We start from the raw sequence: 22,224 nt of genomic DNA on the forward strand, positions 1-22,224 counted from the left end.
AGCAATCCCCGTGATCTTTTTACTCTTGGTGGTTGGAGACTCCTAGTCGGTAGGAGTCTTCGGAGAGGAATCAAACCATTGTGATTTCCCCCGGAAAGTTTGTGAAGGTTTGGAAGCCACCTCAAGGCTACCACTAGTGGTTGAGAAACGCCTTCGTAGAGTTATCTCAAAGGGAGAATAGGGTGAGCCTTCGTGGCGTTGGTGTGCCTTCGTGGTAACATCCGCCCCTCTAACGGTGATGTAGCTTCCCTCCAAGGAAGTGAACATCAGGATACATCCTTGTCTCTCTTGGAGTTTCGGTTATTCCTAACCCTAACTCTCTAGTTGTGTTAATCCTTATTACGTACTTGTATTTGATTATTGTTTACCGCTTGCCTTACCTCACTCTAAATAGCTTACTCCTTATCGTAGCAATTATTAGGCCTACACTCATATTCCGCTCTTTTGCCTAAAATTGCTAAGTAATTATTAAAATTTGGAACTGTACCTATTCAACCCCCTCTAGGTCCATCTCGATCCTTTTCAGCCTCCAACTGGTTTGACACGAGTACCCATATTATCGTAGAAGAACTCCAAGTCCATGCCTCTCTCTCATCTTTGATAATCATATTCTGAAGAATAACACAACATGTCATGATGTTTTTCAACGATCGCTTGTCCGAAAACCGAGCAGGACCACGAACAATGGCAAACCTAGATTGCAAAATCCCAAATGCTCTTTCAACATCTTTTCGGCTTGCCTCTTGTGCCCTTGCGAATTCATACTGTTTCCTAGTTTGGGGGTCTTTGATGCTCTTGACAAATGTGTACTAAGGAGTATATACCATCTGCAAGATAGTACCCCTTTGTGTATTCATGCCCATTGAAAATGTAGTTACAAGCAAGAGCATCACCACTAGCAAGTTTAGCAAACAAATGAAAGCGTTGCAACATATTGATATCATTGAGAGTATCCAGCATACCAAAAAAGAAATGCCAAATCCATAAATCCTCGGATGCTACGGCCTCTAGCACAATTGTTGCATCATGAGACTTGCCACAATACATTCCCTGCCATACTTTGTGCAATTTTTTCAAGTCCAATGCATACAATCTATGCTTCCTAGCATGCCAGGCCAACCTCTTCTATCATTAGATGCCATCAAATTTTTTGTGTCTTCCTCGTTTGGTGCCCGCAGATATTTAGGACCAAAGACACAAATGATCACTTTGGCAGACCTACACACTGACTCAATTGTAGTATCTTCACCAATGTGAAGGTACTCATCGACATAGTCAGCCGGAATGCCGTATGCAATTATCCGCATAGTCGTCGAGATATTCTGATATACACTAAATCCCTTCAAGCCCGCGATATTTCTTCTGTGAGTAAAATACCGACAATTGGCCTCACAAGCTTGAACAATTTTCACAAAGAGGGATCGGTGCATACGGTACCTTCTCCGAAAGAGGTGCGACATATATGTTGTATTATCCGCGAAATAGTATCGCATCAACATCTCGTTCCTGAGATGGCGATTTCGAGAAATGCAAAGATGGTCGACGGTGGATCCTTGCCGCCTCTTTCGGTTCTTGTCTTCGTGCTCCTTCACGACAAGGGCCATCACCAACGTCTGCTGGCGAAAGGTGAGAAAGATCTTCTCAACATCCGAGTCGTCCGAATCGGATGAATTGTCGAGCAAAAACTTCTCGCACGGGCTCAATTCCATCTCCGACGGTGGCTCTTCGGCCGCGGTGGATTGGTGGATCCGGGGGAGCTGGTGCAGCGGCTCGGTGGGAAAGGGCAGGGGCGCCACCGCAACGCGATTTCGTCCGCAATTTTCGCTGGAATCGCCGGCGACGGACGGGTGGAACCAATGGCGGGCAGCGACGGAAGGGGTGGGGAAAGGGCGCGGGCTGAAATGTCCCCCCCGCCAACCGCTTTCTTAGGATACGGGGCACTGTAGGGGCGAGGCGGAAACCTGTATTTTTGTTTGCGGGGGAGGGGATTTTGCTGTGCCCCTTAAAATTTTTTACGGGTCGAACGCGTTTGCAGGTCTGATCGGGCAGCATTTTCCGCGCCGGCTCGTATTTTGACGGTTATTTGACGGGCCGCGGCTTTATACGGGGTGTGGGTCCTCTTCAAAGCACAACCATTATCCCTCAACGTGCACTGTCTGAATGCTTTGGACTTCATCCACAGTGATTTTATTTAACAACAAGCTAATAAACACAACTTAAAAGGCTTAACAAAAGAACCAAGAGAGCGACGTTAACTCCTTGGTCTAGGCTTCACTAGTACTCCCTCCGTTCTTAAATATAAGTTTTTTCTTTTTGGAATCCAACTAGAAGACTACATATATAAGCAAAATGAATGAATTCACACTTTAAAGTGTGTCTATATACATCCGTATGTAGTCCTTTAATGAAACTTGTAAAAAGATTTATATTTAAAAACAGAGGGAGTATTATTTTGACGATCGATTGCGCCATTCTATTAAACAGACCAGATGACATCCCAAGAATCCCCCCTCCCATTTGGCTATGATCCTTGTTTAAAAAAAAAAAACTAGTGCAAGGTTCCCACGATTTTCCTTCTCTTTGAAAGGTGTTTTGCGAGGGTTCCCGATGCATGTTTTTTCTTTTCTTTCTGTACGTGTACGGCGTCACCTGGACGGATTTGGGGTTTGCCGCGGGCCCACCGTCATACACACCGGCCTGCACACGTCGCGCACGTGTCGCCACGTGTGACCAAGGACCGCCCCGTCCACCCACCACTCATCCGCCCGTGACCTCGCTCGCTAATCGTCACTCCCCCACCCCATCATCCGCTGCCCTCTCTTCCCCTCCACTCCTCCTCGCCGCCGCCTCCGGCTAAGGCAATGGCGATGGCCTCCGCGCACGCGCCGAGCGGCGCCGGGAGCCTGGCGATTCGGCCGCGCGGGCCGGCCGGGCTGGGCTACCTCGGCCTAGGCCCCTCCAGGCCGGCCCTCCGCCCCGTCGCCCTCGCGAGGCGCGCCGCGCCGTCCCCGCTGCTGCGGTGCGCCGCGGCGGCCTCCTCGCCCCCGGCCGCGGGCGGGGCGCGGCCCGCGTCGGCGCCGCGCTTCATCCAGCACAAGAAGGAGGCCTTCTGGTTCTACCGCTTCCTCTCCATCGTCTACGACCACGTCATCAACCCGGGCCACTGGACCGAGGACATGCGCGACGACGCGCTCGAGCCCGCCGACCTCTACAGCCCCAAGCTCAAGGTCGTCGACGTCGGCGGCGGCACGGGATTCACCACGCTCGGCATCGTCAGGCACGTCGACCCCGCCAACGTCACCCTGCTCGACCAGTCCCCCCACCAGCTCGACAAGGCCAGGCAGAAGGAGGCCCTCAAGGGGGTCCACATCATGGAGGGCGACGCCGAGGACCTCCCCTTCCCCACCGACACCTTCGACCGATACGTCTCCGCCGGCAGGTAATCTAATCTAATCTAATCAAATCAACCCCCCTTGCTCTGCCATTCCCTGCCCTGCTTTCGATTGTACTGTATGAATGAATGATGGCGCTGTTTCATTTGCTGGATTGTCCTATCCTGCCATGACTGACCATGTTTTTGGGTTGGCTTCCAGCATCGAGTACTGGCCTGACCCGCAGCGAGGAATCAAGGAGGCCTACAGGGTCCTGAGGCTCGGCGGGAAAGCTTGCTTGATCGGCCCTGTGCACCCAACATTTTGGCTGTCTCGCTTTTTCGCCGATATGTGGATGCTGTTCCCCACTGAAGAGGAGTATATCGATTGGTTCACAAAGGCAGGGTTCAAGGATGTTCAGCTCAAGAGGATTGGACCAAAGTGGTACCGTGGTGTCCGTAGGCATGGCCTCATCATGGGGTGCTCCGTGACTGGTGTCAAGAAAGAAAGTGGGGACTCCCCTTTACAGGCAAGTTTTGCTTGAAATGGCTTGCAAATTCACGTTTTCAAGTCTCCCTACATTCTTACCATGCTGTGCTGATGGATCTGGTTGTCGCAACTTCCACTTCCGGGTGTATTAATATATTGCGCATATCGTCGTATGGCTTTTGTTACATTATGTATATTGCTTAAAAGTAGAACTCAAGCCATGGTTGGCAAGTTGGCATATGAATATGCAAAGGTTCAAGAGCAAACATATGAAGTAGTTAAGACTATATTAAGCATATTTTTTTTTATCAAACAGATCATAGCTGCATATTTTCTTAGATAAATAATATGCAACGACCCGATAGCGTTTTTTGTACTTCATATTTTCTTGTAACTTCTTATGATTATCCACAAATATATGAAGTAGCAGTCGGGAAGGAAAAACAGTATGCACGTTTGAGAGTGAACACTGGACCTTCATATTTGTTTGCATTTGGATAAATTTTGCTTGTGTTTTTTATGTTATATATTTTAAGAGGGTTTCATATTTTTTCTCACAGCTTGGTCCGAAGGCTGAAGATGTTAGCAAGCCTGTGAATCCTATCACTTTTTTCTTCCGCTTCCTCATGGGAACGATATGTGCTGCGTACTATGTTCTGGTGCCTATTTACATGTGGATAAAGGACCAGATTGTGCCCAAAGGCATGCCGATCTAAGGGAGGAGAATTGAGCTGCAACGAAGAGAGGATAGCCAATATCTGAATTAGGCTTCTCTATATTAGGCACTTCACATCTGTTTTTGTTCACCTTTTATATTTCCTGTCGTCGTGTATTTATTTTACTTTGGGTCTTGTTATGTGGAGAAATAATATTGGAGACTTGGATTAAACGCGTCAGAGCTCTTTGGTGTGAAATGGCTCATTTGTAGCAGGTCATTGTTTCGGAAATAGAATGTATCTGTAATATTTCTGCACTCTATGCTGACTTGCTAAGTGGTAGGAAAAATGATACATGAGCTGCATTCCTGTTTGGTTGCAGCATCTAGCCACCTACTATGGCGTTGTATACCTGATTTCTCTGGTAACTCAGGTGTATAGGGACGCGGGTTTGTTGATCATGTGTACTCTAATTTTTACTACACCAATATATTACGTCATCCACTCAAACTGTGAATAGTCTCACTATGCACATGTTTGATCAGGTCGGTTGCTTTTCCACAGTTCGAGCAATTATTTCCATTTCCCTCAAATGTCATTCTTTTGCTTTATGCAAATGATATGATGCTATGACCTATAACACTTGTTGTCAGGAGGCTATTCCTAAGAAAATTTAGATGCTAACATTTGAGAGCATATTTGAATATTTGAATAGCTTGACATGTAGCTAATGCCGTTTTAGGATAATTCTGATATATTTGGCACATGCCAACTTATCTGAGGGGTATCTGTACTCACTCATGTGTTATAATTTGTATGTGCAGGGAATTGACACATGTTCAGTTAGCTCTTATGACTTAAACATCTACATTTGATCTATATATGTACGAGGTACGTGATCAAATAATCTATTTTACCCTGTGCAATTTTTTCATTTATTGAAATAGGTACATGGATTGCCCCATTCATAATTGACCCTAGTTAGTCTTAGAAACAGCTGTACCATATTCGAGTATGATTTTAGAATCTTTATTCTTTGCTTCTTTTGGCTTTGTTATATTTCGTTCAGTCCAGATGCCTGGGTAGGCTAGATGCATGTAGTTGTTTTCCTGTAGTCTAGATGGCGGTAGTCTATTAGGCGCCATATTAGGTATGCCAGGTTTCTGTCCCCTGAGCTATTATGATTCTATCATCGATGAAAAAGATGAGCTCCCCGTGAGGATTTGTATTCAGTAGTTATCTTCTTCAGCCCCAGTCCCTGACCCAAAACTGTATCTAATGTGATATGTGCCGCATCAACTAAGTCCACTCACCGGTGGTGAGAAGAACCTTGGGCTCAGTGATATCATGACTTCTTGACCACAATACATTTCGTGGATGGATTTCTGCAGATCCAACCTTCAGCTCGACATCAGCAATGAGCAAGGGGCCCTTCATCCTTGGACAGCTAGCAGGCTATTTACCTGAGTAGAACTCCAGGCTATGTACTGTTCCTGATGGTCTTTTTTTTTTCTTCGAGAACACGCAAGAGATTTTGCGTTTCATTGCATTGAAAAGATAGAGTTTGGTTACAACCCTCCTAGGAGAGTGAGTTCAGGAAGGGTGGTCTCAGTCGTAGAGCTCCAGCCTGGTCACCAGCAGCTGCCATTCTCTATCGCAGCTGGCTTAGGTGCAGATGAGTAGATGATTCCGAGTGGTGGTTAATAATTTCTTAATTCTAAAGAGTACTTTGGAGGGCATGTGTCTAATACGCAAGGACTGTTCTGGAGATCAACCCAATCACGCCCAAATGCCTTAAAACATATGCACTCAATTTATCTTAATTTAATGGGCAGGTAGTATTGGATGGAGATAAACCCTGTTAAATGGATGTGCAAAGAGAAGCGGGAGTGATGGATAAGTCTATGTACTATGGTCTTTGTGGGGCTGCAGCACATAGTCCTTTGTGGGGCTGCAACACATGGTCCTTGTGGCTGTTAGGATAGAATCCTTGACCATCAAGGACTGGCTGCAGCACATGGTCCTTGTGGCTGTTAGGATAGAATCCTTGACCATCAAGGACTGGCAGTTAGGATAGCATCTTAGACTAGCATCTTAGCAGCATCTTAGACTAGCATCTTAGCATATGCTTGGCTGGCTAGCAGGCTATAAATATGTATCCCCAACCCCTCAGGTTGGCATGGCATTGTGTGAGAAATAAACCAACGAAAATTGTTCCAACTCTCCTAGTGTCATCCACAACTATCAATCCTCAGGCTGAAAGGTCTAACAAGTGGTATCAGAGCCTCGTTATCTTGTACCCTGAGCATTTCCTGCTCACCTCTCTCACCGGCAGCTGAGCAGCCTAAGCCGGTAGCAGCAGCTGCTCCGACTGCCCCTAGTTACCTCCCTCCCTCCGGACTGTCGAGCAGCAACTCGTCAGCAACAGCCTCCTCTTCACGCAACAGCCCCCCTGCAGCGAGCCATGTCTGCAGGTCGCTCTTAGCACACGGCTACCTCGAGCATACGGCGCCGGCAGGAGGCCGAGCGCGCCGTGGCAGAGGAGCGTGAGCGAGCAGCTGTAGCAGCAGCTGCTGCGGCAGCAAGGGTGTCGAGGCTGGCTGCAGCGGAGCTGGCAGCAGCCAAGGTGGAGGTAGAAGCAGTAGCAGCAGCGGAGGCAGCACGTGAGGCTACGGCGGATGCCAAGGCACTCCGCGTCGGCTCCGGCAGCTCCAACGGCTCCGCGCCTGCGGACGACGGCGCCGACGCAGACCGAGCCAAAGTGGCGCAAGAGCAGACGGCGCAGTGGGCAGCCGAGCACGCCCGCGCTCCAGGTGGAGGTGCGCACGGCGACGGCGGCTGCAACGACCAGGACCGCGGCCTCTACGAGGTTCGGACTGTGGTCAGGGATGTTGGTCCCAGTGTTGGGTGGCCTACCCTCACTAAAACCAACTACGTCGAGTGGGCCGCGATCATGAAGATCAGGCTCCAGGTGCGGCGGCTGTGGGAGGCAGTCCAGGACAGCAACGTCGACCACCAAGAGGATCGACAGGCGCTGGACGCCCTCATCGCCGCAGTCCCGCTCGAGATGCAGTTCTCGCTTTCCAACAAGCGGACTGCCAAGGAGGCTTGGGACGCCATCGCCACGGCACGCATCGGCAGCGACCGTGCTCGCAAGTCCACACTGCAGGCACTTCGTAAGGAGTGGGAGAGCCTGGCCTTCAAGCCAGGTGAGGACGTTGATGACTTTGCTCTCCGTCTCAACACTCTGCTGCAGAAGATGGTGAAGTTCGGCGATGCCACCTACACCAAGGAGAGAGCTGTCGAGAAGCTTTTCCGGTGCATTCCCGAGAAGTACAAGCAGATGGCTCACTCGATCGAGTCTTTGCTGGACCTCTCCACGATGACGATCGAGGAGGCGATAGGTCGCCTCAAGGTCGTCGACACCGACGAGCCACAACCTCCCTCGGGAGCAGTGGGATGCCAGTCTTGGTGACAGGAAGAAGGGGGAGCCTTCTTCCACGACGGGCGGCCGCAAGCGTGGCAAGCAGCGCAAGGCGCGAAGAGGCCCCCCGGGCAAGGCACAAGGACGTGCCGAAGGTGACGCCCGCGGAGGCGCCAAGGACGGCGTCGCTGGCAAGCCCAAGCCGGCACAGGACAACAGTTGCCACAACTGTGGCCGGCTTGGCCATTGGGCCAATGAGTGTTGACAACCACGACAAGGCCGGGCTCACGTCGCACAGGCGGAGGAGACGGCTCTGTTCATGGCGCATGCAAGCATCGAGCTACCTTCAGCGACACCAGTCGCAAAGGCTCTCCTCCACCTCGATGAGCCAAAAGCACACGCTCTTCTCGGCGATGGCTCCGGGAAGGACTAGACTGCGGGATGGTGCCTCGATACCGGCGCCACCCACCACATGACCGGTCGAAGGGAATTCTTCGCCGAGCTCGACTCCGACGCGCGAGGCTCCGTCAAGTTTGGGGATGCCTCAGCTGTGGAAATTAAGGGCGTCGGCTCCGTCATCTTCACCACCAAGACGGGAGAGCATCGGCTGCTCACCGGTGTCTACTACATCCCCGCGCTAAGGAACTCCATCATCAGCTTGGGACAGCTGAATGAGAACGGCTCACGCGTGCTGATTGAGCATGGGGTCCTACGCATCTAGGATCGCCAGCGTCGCCTTCTCGCCAAGGTACCCAGAGGTGAAAATCGACTCTACGTCCTTGATGCGCAGGTGGCACAATCGGTCTGTCTCGCTGTCTGTCGGGACGACGAGGTGTGGCAATGGCATGAGCGCTTTGGGCACCTTCATTTTGAGGCCCTGAAGCGTCTAAGTGCCAAGGAGATGGTGCGAGGCCTGCCATGCCTCGACCATGTGGAGCAGTTTTGCGACATCTGTGTGCTGACGAAGCAGAGACGACTCCCCTTTCCCTAGCAGGTGAGTTTTCGGGCCAAGGAGAGGCTGGAGCTCGTGCACGGAGATCTGTGCGGCCCGATGACGCCAACCACACCAGGAGGTCGACGCTACTTCCTGCTGCTCGTCGACGACCTCTCTCGCTACATGTGGGTGATGGTCCTCGGCAGTAAGGGAGAGGCGGCAGACGCCATCAGGCGCGCGCAGGTTGCTGTGGAGGCGGAGAGCGGCCGCAAACTGCGCGTGTTGCGCACTGACAACGGCGGCTGAATTCGCGTCATACTGCGCTGATGAGGGCATCCAGCGCCACTACTCCGCGCCGTACAGCCCGCAGCAAAACGGCATCGTCGAGCGGCGCAACCAGACGGTTGTGGGGATGGCTCGGGCTCTCCTCAAGCAGAGAGGGATGTCGGCTGTTTTCTGGGGAGAGGCGGTGCTAACGGCCGTCTACATCCTCAACCGCTCGCCTACTAAGGCACTCGACGGCAGGACGCCTTATGAGGCCTGGCATGGGCGGAAGCCGACGGTCTCCCACTTGCGGGTCTTTGGCAGCCTTGCGTTCGCCAAAGAGCTCGGCCACATCGGCAAGCTCGACGACAGGAGTACTCCGGGAGTCTTCATCGGCTATGCGGAGGGCTCAAAGGACTACCGCATCCTCGACCCAGAGACACAACGTGTGCGCACGGCGCGAGACATCGTGTTCAACGAAGGGCGAGGGTGGAAATGGGACAAGGCGGTGGACGACGGCTCGACGCCGACGTATGACGACTTCATTGTCGAGTACGTCCACTTCAAGGAAGCTGGGGGAGCAAGCAGCTCCTCTTCGCCGAGCACGTCTACCTCAGCCCCCAAAACTACATCGACTCCGGTGCCTGCTACGCCGACGACACCACAACCGGCGATGCCGCATACTCCAGCCCCGGCAGTCACCACTCCGGGCTTGTCTTCATCAGCACCAGCTCACGCAGAGCACAACCCGATGAAGTTCGCTTCCCCGCTCACCCACGACGAGGAGCGCATCGACGCGTATCATAGCGGCGAACCGCTGCGGTATCGTACGATGGATAATCTACTCGGCGACCAGCCGGTGCCGGGACTGGTGCCACGCGACCTGGAGGCGCAGCTACAACTCGCGTGTGAGGACGGCGAACCTCGGTCCTTTGCAGAGGCCGAGAGAGACGCGGCATAGTGCGCCGCGATGCAGTTGGAGATGGATGCGGTCGAGCAGAACCGCACCTGGGAGCTCGCTGACCTCCCATGTGGTCACCGCGCAATCACCCTTAAGTGGGTGTTCAAGCTGAAGAGGGATGGAGCCGGCGCCATCATCAAGAACAAGGCTCGCTTGGTGGCCCGAGGCTTCTTGCAGCAGGAAGGAGTCGACTTTGACGACGCTTTCGCTCCCGTGGCACGGATGGAGTCCGTGCGACTTCTCCTTGCGCTAGCTGCCCAGGAGGGCTGGCGTGTCCATCACATGGATGTCAAGTCGGCATTCCTCAACGGCGACTTGAAGGAGGAAGTCTATGTGCATCAGCCATCGGGATTTGCGATCCCCGGCCAGGAGGGCAAGGTACTCCGCCTGCGTAAGGCTCTCTACGGCCTACGACAGGCACCTAGGGCGTGGAACGCCAAGCTGGACCCCACGCTAAAGAAGATGGGCTTCGAGCAAAGCCCGCATGAGGCGGCCGTCTACCGACGGGGCAGTGGAGGAAATGCCCTGCTGGTGGGCGTCTATGTTGACGACTTGGTGATCACCGGCATCAAAGATGCAGAGGTGGCGGCGTTCAAGGAAGACATGAAGGCCACCTTCCAGATGAGTGATGTGGGGCTCCTCTCCTTCTATCTAGGGATCGAGGTGCACCAGGATCACTCCGGGATCGCGCTTCGACAGTCCGCCTACGCCAAGCGCATCGTTGAGCTAGCTGGGCTCACCGACTGCCACCCAGCTCTCACTCCGATGGAGGAGAGGCTGAAACTGAGCCGCGACAGCACGACGGAGGAAGTGGACGCTACGCAGTACCGACGCCTTGTGGGGAGCCTTCGCTACCTCGCCCACACGCGGCCGGACTTGGCATTCTCCGTGGGCTATGTTAGTCGGTTCATGGAGCGACCGACGTCGGAGCACCAGCAGGCAGTGAAGAGGATCGTCCGCTACGTGGCAGGGACACTCGACCACGGCCTCCACTACCCTAGGTGTCCGGGGGCGGCACACTTCGTCGGGTACAGCAACCACGCCGGCGACATCGACACCAGCAAGAGCACGAGCGGGATCCTCTTCTTCCTCGGCAAGTGTCTCGTGAGCTGGCAATCGGTCATGCAGCAGGTGGTGGCCCTGTCCAGCTGTGAGGCCGAGTACATAGCGGCCTCCACCGCCTGCACTCAGGCGCTCTGGCTCGCTCGACTGCTTGGTGATCTCCTCGTCCGAGACACCAGAACGGTGCAGCTCCTGGTGGACAGCAAGTCCGCCCTGGCCCTGGCAAAGAACCCCGTTTTCCACGAACGGAGCAAGCACATTCGACTGAGGTATCACTTCATCCGCAGCTGTTTGGAAGAAGGGAGCATCGAGGCGAGCTACATCAACACCACGGACCAGCTCGCAGACCTGCTCACCAAGCCTCTTGGGAGGATCAAGTTCCTCGAACTCTGCTCCAGGATTGGGATGATTCGACTCTCCCACAAGACGACGTACAAGACTTAGGGGGAGAATGATGGATAAGTCTATGTACTATGGTCTTTGTGGGGCTGCAGCACATAGTCCTTTGTGGGGCTGCAGCACATGGTCCTTGTGGCTGTTAGGATAGAATCATTGACCATCAAGGACTGGCTGCAGCACATGGTCCTTGTGGCTGTTAGGATAGAATCCTTGACCATCAAGGACTGGCAGTTAGGATAGCATCTTAGACTAGCATCTTAGCAGCATCTTAGACTAGCATCTTAGCATATGCTTGGCTGGCTAGCAGCCTATAAATATGTATCCCCAACCCCTCAGGTTGGCATGGCATTGTGTGAGAAATAAACCAACGAAAATTGTCCCAACTCTCCTAGTGTCATCCACAACTATCAATGCTCAGGCTGAAAGGTCTAACAGGGAGAACATAAATGTGAACAAGTAGACTCAACATGTACTAAATATTTCATAGTGTGAACCAGTGAGTAAAATTGAAGCTGATAGATTTCTAAGAAATTGTACTAGAAGTAGACAAAATCCACGGCTGTTGACACTATGTGTACACACAGCAGCATAATTACATAGCTGTCTTAGAAATCATAAGCTAACCATTATACATAAAGAAACAGATACAGTGATGATGAAAGATGTGACTAGTGTTTCACAAGAAACTACATTCACTGTTACCCCAGCAGGCCAAGAAAGATACACGCAGTAATCATCTTGCAAGATCTACATCTAAGACCAATTTGGCTGTGTTCGTGCTCTGGTATTTCATTTCATCAGAAGCTATAGGAATTGATGATTCTCCATCAGGGTATTGTGTCCTCATAGGAATTGGTGTGGTAACTTGCTGCATCTGGATTCTCCTCAACATTTGCAAACGCTCTGCTACTTCCTTCATTGTCGGCCTCTCATCTCCTCTTGGGTTCAAACAATGCATGACGAGTTCAGCTAGTTTCTCGAGCACCACTGTAACTTCATCTTCTATTATATCATCATCCAATATATCGCGGAGCTTCTTCTGGTGAAATGTCACGATGAAGGCATGCGATAGCGCTTTCTGTTCATTAAGATTATCAATGAATATAGCCTTCTTTCTTGTTAGTAACTCTAGAAGAACAACCCCAAAACTGTAGACATCACTTCTGTCAGTAAGGTGATGACTGACAAAAGACTCAGGGTCAAGGTACCCAAGAGTTCCTTGGATAAACATAATGAAATCATCTTTATCTATGGGCTTCAGTGCCGATGCTCCAAAATCTGCAACTTTTGCATTGTATTCATCATCCAAAAGTATATTGAGTGATTTGACATCCCCATGCAGAATTGTGCGAGAAGTTGATGAATGGATGTAAGCAAGGGCCTCTGCTGATTGTGTAGCAATCTTCAGTCGAAGATCCAAGGGGATTATTGATTTACGATCATTGCTATGAAGGAACTCAAAGAGGGTACCATTTGATATGAACTCATACACCAACATCGGCACATCTACCTCCAAGCAGCAACCGAGTAACCTCACGATGTTCCTATGGTTAATCTGTGACAGTATTATTATCTCATTTACGAATTCTTCTCTGCAGTCGTCGTTGATTACTTTGGACTTCTTTATGGCAACTTCTTTGTCATCATGTAAAGTTCCTCTATAAACCATTCCATGACCCCCACAGCCAAGAACTCGATCGTTGCTGTAATTTTCTGTGGCTTTCTTGACCTCTTTCTCTGTAAGTATATGAAAGGTGTCCACTTGCCTTGACCTCATCTCATCATATAACTTCAGTCCTCCATTTTGTTTAAAATACTCATCCTTCTCCTTCCTGTGCTTTCTTCTTTGCCATTTCATAGCCAACATGCATGCTAATGCTATCATCATAACTGAGGAAGCACTGAGGCCTGCAGAATGATTGTTGAGATGCTTCAACTCATCAAAAGCATGTAAATGTACCTTAGATAAACAAAGAGAATACTCTCAGCTATGATGCTTACCTATAACCACCTGTTCAGCTTGAGTTAGCACAGGCCGACATCCAGAATTGTTGCCATCTGATTTTTTTCCTATCCCACATTTGCATACATAACCTCCTGGTATGTTGCGACATACCCCGTTTCTGCATGGATATAATTCTGTATACTTGGAGTTTTGCTTATGCAGCTTGCACTCGTCTATGTCTGAAGAGAATTATAAATTCAATATACAGTGGCCTAAAGCCATAAGTAAATCAAAACTTGAAATATAGTCCTATTAAGGAAGCTAAAGATTTTTTTTAAGAAGGAACAAAAATCTACTGAAATATGCTTGCAGCGACAGTTGCTTATCCTGATTTCTAAAATTAAGAGAAATTCCATAAGTAAATAATTCACCTTGACATCCTCTGGGTAGATAAGGATTGCCCTCGTATCCTTCAGAACAGTTGCACATGTACCCTGGGCCATTGGTTGCACCCACACAATAGCTGTTTGAACTGACACATGCATAACCCATTGGCGCCGTTGCTCCATCCATTGGACAGGAGCCATTTCTGATGGCCCAGTCAGCAATAACAGGGACACCTCTCTTGGCTCTCTCGTTGATGAACCCTAGACGCCCGACAAGGTCCTGCTGCCTGAAGCTGTACCATCCAACCTCTGCAAGCATAGCATAGAAGCATGGGTTGAATGTCCATACACTGCTCTGGTTGATGATCAAGAGTGCCGCGAAGTCGGTGAGGTTTGGGGTGATGGTGGTTTCGCAGCAGCCCTTCCCAGTGCACGGGGCACCGTTTGACGTGCTGTTGATGCCCTGGCAGTAGGAGTAGCAGCCTGCCACGTACAGGTCTGGGTTGCTGTGCAAGTAGCCACCAATGATACCCATGGTGTTGCAGCCGATGACCATGAAGCGGTTGCGGTTGGTCGAGGGGATGAACGGCGTACCCACCAAGTTGAAGCCGCTGGTGTAGTTGTCCACGATTGTGGTGTTCGACGCGAAGCAGTTGTAGCTGACGGGGCCGTAAACACGCATCTCACCACGCTCCAGGGAGATGTCAATGATCTCTGATAACCCTGAAGGGTTACCAATCATTGGTCGTGGGGGTTGGAAGGTGCTGTTACAGGTGACGGTGAAGTAGCTGTTCAAGTTAGCTGCGGCGCAGCCATTGCCGATGCCAAAGGGGTATGGGATTGACACGTTGCCACACTTGTCAGGGCACCCTGGCAACGCTATGGAGATCCCGGAAGTGGTTGCAGATAGTGCCACCACTTTGAAGGTGATGAGCATCAGGAGGATGAATGCTTCTTTCATGGTCGGAAACTTGGTGCTCACTTCCTGCCGTGCTATCTTTCTAACTTAGCAGCTTAGGCAATGCTATCTCATTTTCCTTCATTGCTATCTGATTGTGTATGATATACTATTTACAGTTGATTTGTATAATTGTGGATCAACTATTTCATGGGTGACAGCGATGCACACTTAGGTGTGTTTGAGAAAAATAAACAATTTCGTGGGTGAGATCAGCGTTGAATGGGATACTTCTACCTGAATTTTGTATTGTTGAAGTGTTCAAAGTTGGAAAACGCAGCGCTTATTAACAAATGAAATATAGTTTGTTTAGTCCTTTGTATTGAGAAGTGTCTGAAAGTGATACCACAGTTGCTTATATTTTGGATAAATCTTGTCACCCATTTGTATTGTTTAGTATCCAGAGTTGAAAATCACAATCATATATATTTTTTGATTAGTTTGCTCACACGTTTTGAAGGTTTCACCGAAATTGAGTAAAGGATGATGGTTTATATGTTATTCTGATTAGTTCACTTCTAATTTGGAAAAGTCTTCACTGATTTATAGGTTATTCATATGCCAGTCAAAGTATAGCTCTTAGTTTAATGTCCCACATGTAAATGCATGCCATATCTGTTTGGTCAGATATTGTAGTTTGGAACTTAACTCTACATAACAAACTAGATGGAAGCACTGATTGGTCAGCTTGAAAAGTCAAGATGAGCTTATCCTGCAATAGTTTGAAGTGCGTAACTAGGCTGAAATCTGAAAATATTTTGACTGTTCAACCATTTATCTCCTTTCACAGTTTTCACAGGTATTAGGCTCTATGCTGTTGTGGCAGGGCGAAACGATGACCGGTGTGCAGATGCACTGAAGTGATACCCTGGAGGTTGAATGGTGAAGCCCCCTGGCCTGAAAAAACAGTCAGTTTACACACATGCTGACGAGTGTGACTGTGAGCCTAGCTTCAGTTCGGTTTGAACTTGGAAGTCGAATATGCATGCAACCATCAGAAATTTGGAGGTACTAAACGGTCCTCATGACCTCATCATAAGCTAATGTTAGTAAAATTGAAGCATCTGGTTTCTTCACAGTTTCTGGGAATTGAACTGGTCAAGGTGTCTAATTTATAATTCTTGCATAAGAAAATTCACCTTGAAGGCTTTAGAGCTATACCGTGTAAAGCTGTACAACGCATGCTATTCTACTTCTGAAAGCGCACACATATATTCTAAAATGTATCTACCTTACGTGGAGTTTACTCTAGTTATACATGATGGGCATGATACGAGTTAACTAGATGATTCCTACCTCAGATAATAATTATAATTAAAGTTAGACCATTTTTTGGTACAAAGAGATACATAATACCAGTAATTCAGTATTATGGTATTCTGCTACAACTTCTGTCTAGACGTGCTTAATTGGGGCGGCTAAGACAGTTCTACCTCCTGTTGATTTAGCCCATTGTACATCGCTGTGTGCATGTAAGTAGTAAATTCTGACATCTAACAAGAGAATTTTTCGCATTAGGCTGAGCCTTTGACTCTCACTATCTAATGGGAAAATGGTAACACCTTGCACATAGACTTTACTTGGGGTGAGATCAATACTTGACTAGGACAAACCACCACCTACTACCTAGCTAGTCAAACCGTTTTAGCTTACATACACCAGCTCATCTCGAAAAAACAAAAGAAAAAGGTTGGACATATCAACCATCATACTGCAACGTGGATTTAGACTTTTACTTGATCTGAATTCACCTCTGCATACTTGAGTTGATGTGACTGTATCTGTTGTATAGGCCGAGTCTTGATAGCTAAGCATGCTAAGGTGCAATTTATCTCATAAAAGGAGAAGCATGGGGCTCAACACACTCAACACAATTGCCAAATTAAGCAAGAGATGCGTGAGCCATGCATCTAACCTTGCAGCAGCAAATACCAGTTCTGGTTGTAATGCTCTACCTGAAACTAATTGTAGTCGTCCTGGTGATGGCATTGGCAAAACCTGCGGGTGGTGCCATGTCCCTGGCGCTTCCAGGCTGCCCTGACAAGTGCGGTGATGTGCCCATCCCTTACCCCTTTGGCATCGGCGCACAATGTGCCGCGGTCAGCCTCAGCAGCTTCTTCAATCTCGACTGCAAAAACACCTCCAACCTGCCGCGGCCGACGGTTGGTGGGCCAGTCGATGTGGCCGTCAGTGTTGCTGATATTTCGCTGGAGCGCGGCGAGATGAGGGTGCTTATCCCTGTTAGCTACATCTGCTTCACATCAAGTGCAACCTTATCGGCAAGCAATAACAACACCGTGGGGTTCAATCTGGAGGACACGCCGTTCCTCCCATCCCCTGGGCGCAACCGCTTTATGGTCATTGGCTGCAATACCCTGGGTCTCGTTGGTGGTTTCCGAGGAGGCGCGAGCCAGTACCTCGCTGGCTGCTACTCCTACTGCGATGGTGCCGGTGGTGCGTCAGACGATGGAGCACCATGCACTGGGACGGGCTGCTGTGAGGCATCCATCCCGACCAACCTCACCGCCTTCAATGTGGTGTTTCCGATTAACAGTAGCAGCGTGTGGGGATTCAATCCATGCTTCTATGCCATGGTCGCCGAGGTCGGATGGTACAGGTTCCAGCGCCGTGACCTCACTGGCGAGCTTGGGTTCATCAACAACAGGGCAAAGGATGGTGCACCTGCCATCGTGAACTGGGCGGTTAGGAACGGATCATGCCTGGAGCAAAGAAACTACGCATGTGCCAGTGCAAACAGTTATTGCGAGGGTGCGAGCAATGGACCTGGATACTTGTGCCATTGCTCCCCTGGTTACGAGGGTAGCGCCTACCTCAACAACGGTTGTCAAGGTAACTACTGTTTGTAGGTCATACATAGCAAGCAGTTTGACTTATCTGATTGCGTGCAATGGTTTTGTTGATACCATGTTCAGATATAGATGAATGCATGCTGCGGGAGCAGGACCCCAAATACAAAGAGTTGTATCCTTGCAGGAACGGAGTCTGTCTTAACACTCCAGGAGGCTATGATTGTAAATGCAAGAAAAGAACCAAGTCTGATGGCACAAAATTCGGATGTCGACCTCTGTACTCTCGAGATGAACAGCTATTAATAGGCAAGTTCTACTCCCGTTTGTTTTGTTTTGTTTTGTCTAACTTAGAGATTCATATATTTCTGCTTGATTTGATGAGTTGAAACATCTCAATATCAATTTCACATGCCTAAATAAAATTATATGATTTTGCAGGCCTGAGCGTTTCTGCCGTTGTGATAATATCCTCGGCATGCTTTTTGGCTATGCAATTACTAAGGAAAAAGCACAGGAAGGAGAAAGACGAGTATTTCAAACAAAATGGAGGGCTCATGTTATATGATGAGATGAGGTCAAGGCAGGTCGATACTGTACGCATACTCACTGAAAAGGAGATCAAGATAGCCACTGACAACTACAACGAAGATCGAGTTCTTGGATGCGGCGGCCATGGAATGGTCTACAAGGGTACTTTGGATGACCTCAGAGAGGTTGCTATAAAGAAGTCCAAAGTGATCGATGATGATTGCAGGGATGAGTTTGTAAATGAGATCATAATCTTGTCACAGATCAACCACCGGAACATCGTGAGGTTACTTGGGTGTTGCCTGGATATGGATGTCCCGGTGCTGGTATATGAGTTCGTCTCCAACGGGACACTGTATGAGTTTCTTCACGGCAGTGCTGATCACAATCTGTTACCAATTCCACTGGACCTTCGCCTGAAGATTGCAACACAATCAGCCGAAGCTCTTGCTTACCTGCACTCGTCGACATCTCGCACAATTTTACACGGGGATGTCAAATCCGCGAACATTCTGCTCGATGATCAGCGCCACGCCAAGGTTGCAGACTTCGGAGCATCGGCCCTCAAGTCCATGGACGAAAGCGAGTTCATCATGCTCGTCCAGGGAACCCTTGGCTACCTCGACCCCGAGAGCTTCATGAGCCATGTCCTCACCGACAAGAGCGATGTCTACAGCTTCGGGGTTGTTCTCCTCGAGCTGATGACGAGGAAGAGGGCTCTGTATGCCGATAACTCCTCCAAAGAGAAGAGATCTTTGTCCCACACTTTTCTCCTGATGTTCCACCAGAACATGCACTTGACGATGCTGGACTCCGAGATTGCAGAGGATGCTACCGCTATGGTGGTTGCCGAGAAGGTTGCAGCCCTCGCTGTGCACTGCCTGAGCACGAGAGGAGACGACAGGCCAACAATGAAGGAAATTGCGGAGCGGCTGCAGGTGCTGTGCAGGATCCAGATGCATCAGGCCGGTGATGGTGACAACGATGGTGACTTCTATGGAGGATCCCCGTTGCCGGTGGTTCTTCCTTCGGGCGAGGTGACAGACGGGAGCTCGGAGACGTGAGAACTCGTGCTGGGCGTTTGTGTTCGTGTATAGTTCGTACGAGCAGTTGTTGTGTTTGTGGGATTATTTGTATGGTGCATTTATGTGGTTTTCTTGGAAATCAAATTTTATAAACTTTGATCAAGTTTATAGGGAAAATTATCTACATCTACAATACGGAATGCCCTGTGTCGGTTCAGTCTTTTGAAGGTGTTCATAGGGTATAGGAGTATGATGCGTGTGTATTCATTCATATGAATGAGTGTATGTGCATATGTATAAACGTTTGTGTTTGTATTGTGTTAAAAATATACTAAATGTACTGCATATGAAAACATATTTTAGCATGAATCTAGTGATATTGATTTTTTTATGGGTTAGTGATATTGATTTTGTATTCAAGATGTTGATACTTCTACAAATTTGGTCAGGTTTGACTTGTTTATTTTAATACGCACTATAATTTGAAATGGGAGTACTTAGTAAACTTACATTAGCTAATTTTACAAAAAAAAAATAGCGATCACGGGAGTGACGACTATTATACACACATGAGATCAGTAAAGGCGGTGGTGCGCTCCCACGCTCCGAGGTTAAAAGAAACACAAATGTCCAACACAAATCATCGTCAACAGCGCAAAATGGTGGTGCATTTTGGTCTGGATCCATAGAAGAAATGCTATCGCTCAGTCGACTGCGATTTTCATCCATCAAAAAGAGGTTGACTGCGATTTTCTTATCCAGCGGATTAAATTTGTGAGGCTGTGATCACCTTTACGATTATGTTCTTAATTACTTCTTTTGAAATTATTTGTTCTTCCCTTTTGATTGTGAGCGTGGATATAGATTCAGGGCCAGTTTGGTTGCTACCCTGGGTCATATGCCTGGGTGAAAGTGTTGCCTGGTCTTGGTCTGGGATTTTGATTTTTCCGGCCTGGCCAGGCAGCAGCCTGGCACATGTCACTGTTTGGAACAAGCCTGAGCCTGGAAAGTGATTGGGAAATTGAAAGATACTCCCTCTGTTTCATAATACAACTGTCCACGCTTTTTGAAATTTAATTTTGATCATTAATTTAACTAAGGAGACTGATTGCGGTAGGAACAAAAATTATACCATTGAATTCGTATCGACATATGAATTCAGTGATAATTTTTGTTCCCATCGCAATTGGTCTCGTTGTTTAAATTGATGGTCAAATTTGTTTTTTAAAAAGCGTGGCCGCATTATATTGTAAAACAGAGGGAGTATATAAAACTGATAAAGCACTCCACAAACTCCCAGGCTAGTGTTAGCCTGAGCCCAGGCAACCAAAAGATGATGCCTTGCAGGTAAATCTAAATGGACACCCCTATGTCTTGCCTTTTTTTAGGGCTTCCTAAGGACTTATTCTAAAACTCTTTCAATTCCATTGAATCCACAACTTCAGCTTCTTGAGCGAGCTTCTGGCTTTAGCCGAAATCACTAATTAGGAAATATTCCTTTCAAAGATCATTCCCAAAAAAAGCTCGATGCTGAAAACCCAGGCCCGAGCCCGGCCCGGCCCGATCATCGGGCCTGAATATTGGGCCGAAGCCCGTCCCGAGACCAAAAAAGCCCGACTGGGCCTGACTGCGGCTTAATTTTGTTTTTCGATAGGTCTGAGCCCGACCCAATCTAACCTGGCTCAAATTTTTGGCTCGGGCCCGACGCGGTGGCACAAATAGGCTTGGCCCGGCCCGGCCCGGGATTTTTGGGCCGAGCCAGTTCGGGCCGGCCAGGCCGGGTTGCCCATGCCCAGGTATACTCCCACCTTCCGAGGTTATAAAAAGTGGTGTACTGCATTCGTGCCACTTGTTGCAATCTCGAAGTTTTCCCTTTTTTCATAGATTTGTATTTTCAAAGTGTTTTATCTCCAAAATCGTACGTCCAAATCTCGAATTGTTTTCACTGTTGGATTTCTCGCGTCGAAATTTTCAAAACTAGATCCCATGTTGGTAGGTTTGATGAACTTTTTTTTCACGAAAAAACTGTCCCTCTCGCCATTCGTGTTTTTCTTTTCTTTTTGAGAGCTCACGAAGGCAAAATCGTGCCTCTTGTGGAAAAAATTCGTGCCTCTCGGCGAAAAAAACACGTTATTTTCCCTTTACGAGAGGCATGGTCGTGCCTCTCGCGAAAATAAAACCGTGCCTCTCGCGAAAATAAAAACAGAAAATGCGTTTTTTTTTCCTTTCCGAAAGGCATGACCGTGCCTCTCGCGAAGGCAAAATCATGCCTCTCATGGAAGCAAAACGGCGCCTCTCATGGAAGCAAAACCGTGCCTCTCGCATAATAAAATAAATATAAAAAACATTTTTTTCCGTTTCCCAGAGGCACAACCGCATCTCTCGCGGAAGCAAAACCGCGTCTCTCGTAAAAAAAAGAAAACGCATTTCTTTGCTCAATTTTTTTAAATTTTATCGTCAAAAAGCTACGAAAGACCGGTGAAACCGAAACACCAAAAAAAATAAAAAAAACATTCTAAAAAGCCGCAAATGCATGCGGAAAAATAAAAAAATGAAATTCGGAGGAACCGCTCAGAGTGCGACACGTGACGGCGGCTGAGAACGCGTCAAGTGATGGCACGTGGGAGTGCTCGCTGTGAGGCTTCCGAAGGAGCGCTCGCTAACTAGTGACTCCCGGCTTCTGCCAGTAATCAAAAACCGTTCGGGAGCGACGCTGGCTTCTCACAACGCTTCAGCTCAGCTAGGAGGTAAGAAGCCCATTGAGCGAACCTTTGGGCTGGTTGGAGGCAGCCCATGAGAGGGAAAATAGTTCGATCGAGAGGGATGGCTCCGTTGTCTCCGCGAGCCTGGATGAAGGACTTCTGTTTTATTTGACGGCGACAAAGTCTTGTAAATAAAACAAACTCCAGATTCTGGGGTTGCGTGGAGCTCGATTTCCGTTGCTTCTTAAAAATGCACTACGGCCCGAAACAACTTCATGAATTGAGCTTCGAGGAGCTAAACCGTTCTGCT

At 48.8% G+C, this 22,224-nt stretch overlaps 3 protein-coding genes across 3 annotated transcripts; 2 read left to right on the top strand and 1 right to left on the bottom strand.

Annotated features, from left to right (window-relative positions):
• The first annotated feature begins 2,806 nt into the window (after positions 1-2,806).
• On the top strand, positions 2,807-4,825 carry LOC123396437 (2-methyl-6-phytyl-1,4-hydroquinone methyltransferase 2, chloroplastic-like). The gene is made up of 3 exons (XM_045091379.1): positions 2,807-3,439; positions 3,594-3,900; positions 4,421-4,825. The coding sequence occupies exons 1-3, from the start codon at positions 2,862-2,864 to the stop codon at positions 4,574-4,576; spliced, it is 1,041 nt and encodes a 346-aa protein (XP_044947314.1). The 5' UTR covers positions 2,807-2,861; the 3' UTR covers positions 4,577-4,825.
• A 7,091-nt stretch (positions 4,826-11,916) lies between these two features.
• Positions 11,917-14,867, bottom strand: LOC123396439 (wall-associated receptor kinase 2-like). The gene is made up of 3 exons (XM_045091380.1): positions 13,937-14,867; positions 13,562-13,744; positions 11,917-13,468 (listed from the first exon to the last, which is right to left on the bottom strand). Exons 1-3 carry the CDS (start codon positions 14,850-14,852, stop codon positions 12,294-12,296), a joined length of 2,274 nt encoding a protein of 757 aa, XP_044947315.1. The 5' UTR covers positions 14,853-14,867; the 3' UTR covers positions 11,917-12,293.
• A 1,886-nt stretch (positions 14,868-16,753) lies between these two features.
• LOC123396436 (wall-associated receptor kinase 5-like) lies at positions 16,754-19,603 on the top strand. The gene is made up of 3 exons (XM_045091378.1): positions 16,754-17,699; positions 17,783-17,965; positions 18,098-19,603. Exons 1-3 carry the CDS (start codon positions 16,754-16,756, stop codon positions 19,249-19,251), a joined length of 2,283 nt encoding a protein of 760 aa, XP_044947313.1. The 3' UTR covers positions 19,252-19,603.
• The last annotated feature ends 2,621 nt before the right edge of the window (positions 19,604-22,224 follow it).

This window comes from Hordeum vulgare, chromosome 5H (assembly GCF_904849725.1).
Source record: "Hordeum vulgare subsp. vulgare chromosome 5H, MorexV3_pseudomolecules_assembly, whole genome shotgun sequence".
Lineage (NCBI taxonomy): Eukaryota > Viridiplantae > Streptophyta > Magnoliopsida > Poales > Poaceae > Hordeum > Hordeum vulgare.

What these genes read in the sequence shown, in the direction of transcription:
- LOC123396437 (XM_045091379.1), top strand. Translation starts at nt 2,862, where the DNA reads ATGGCGATGGCCTCCGCGCACGCGCCGAGCGGCGCCGGGAGCCTGGCG. An exon ending in CGATACGTCTCCGCCGGCAG is followed by an intron (nt 3,440 to 3,593) that starts GTAATCTAATCT and finishes GTTGGCTTCCAG; the next exon opens with CATCGAGTACTGGCCTGACC. An exon ending in GTGGGGACTCCCCTTTACAG is followed by an intron (nt 3,901 to 4,420) that starts GCAAGTTTTGCT and finishes TTTTTCTCACAG; the next exon opens with CTTGGTCCGAAGGCTGAAGA.
- LOC123396439 (XM_045091380.1), bottom strand. Translation starts at nt 14,852, where the DNA reads ATGAAAGAAGCATTCATCCTCCTGATGCTCATCACCTTCAAAGTGGTG. An exon ending in TCTACCCAGAGGATGTCAAG is followed by an intron (nt 13,745 to 13,936) that starts GTGAATTATTTA and finishes AATTCTCTTCAG; the next exon opens with ACATAGACGAGTGCAAGCTG. An exon ending in AGCTGAACAGGTGGTTATAG is followed by an intron (nt 13,469 to 13,561) that starts GTAAGCATCATA and finishes ATCATTCTGCAG; the next exon opens with GCCTCAGTGCTTCCTCAGTT.
- LOC123396436 (XM_045091378.1), top strand. Translation starts at nt 16,754, where the DNA reads ATGCATCTAACCTTGCAGCAGCAAATACCAGTTCTGGTTGTAATGCTC. An exon ending in CCTCAACAACGGTTGTCAAG is followed by an intron (nt 17,700 to 17,782) that starts GTAACTACTGTT and finishes TACCATGTTCAG; the next exon opens with ATATAGATGAATGCATGCTG. An exon ending in AGATGAACAGCTATTAATAG is followed by an intron (nt 17,966 to 18,097) that starts GCAAGTTCTACT and finishes ATGATTTTGCAG; the next exon opens with GCCTGAGCGTTTCTGCCGTT.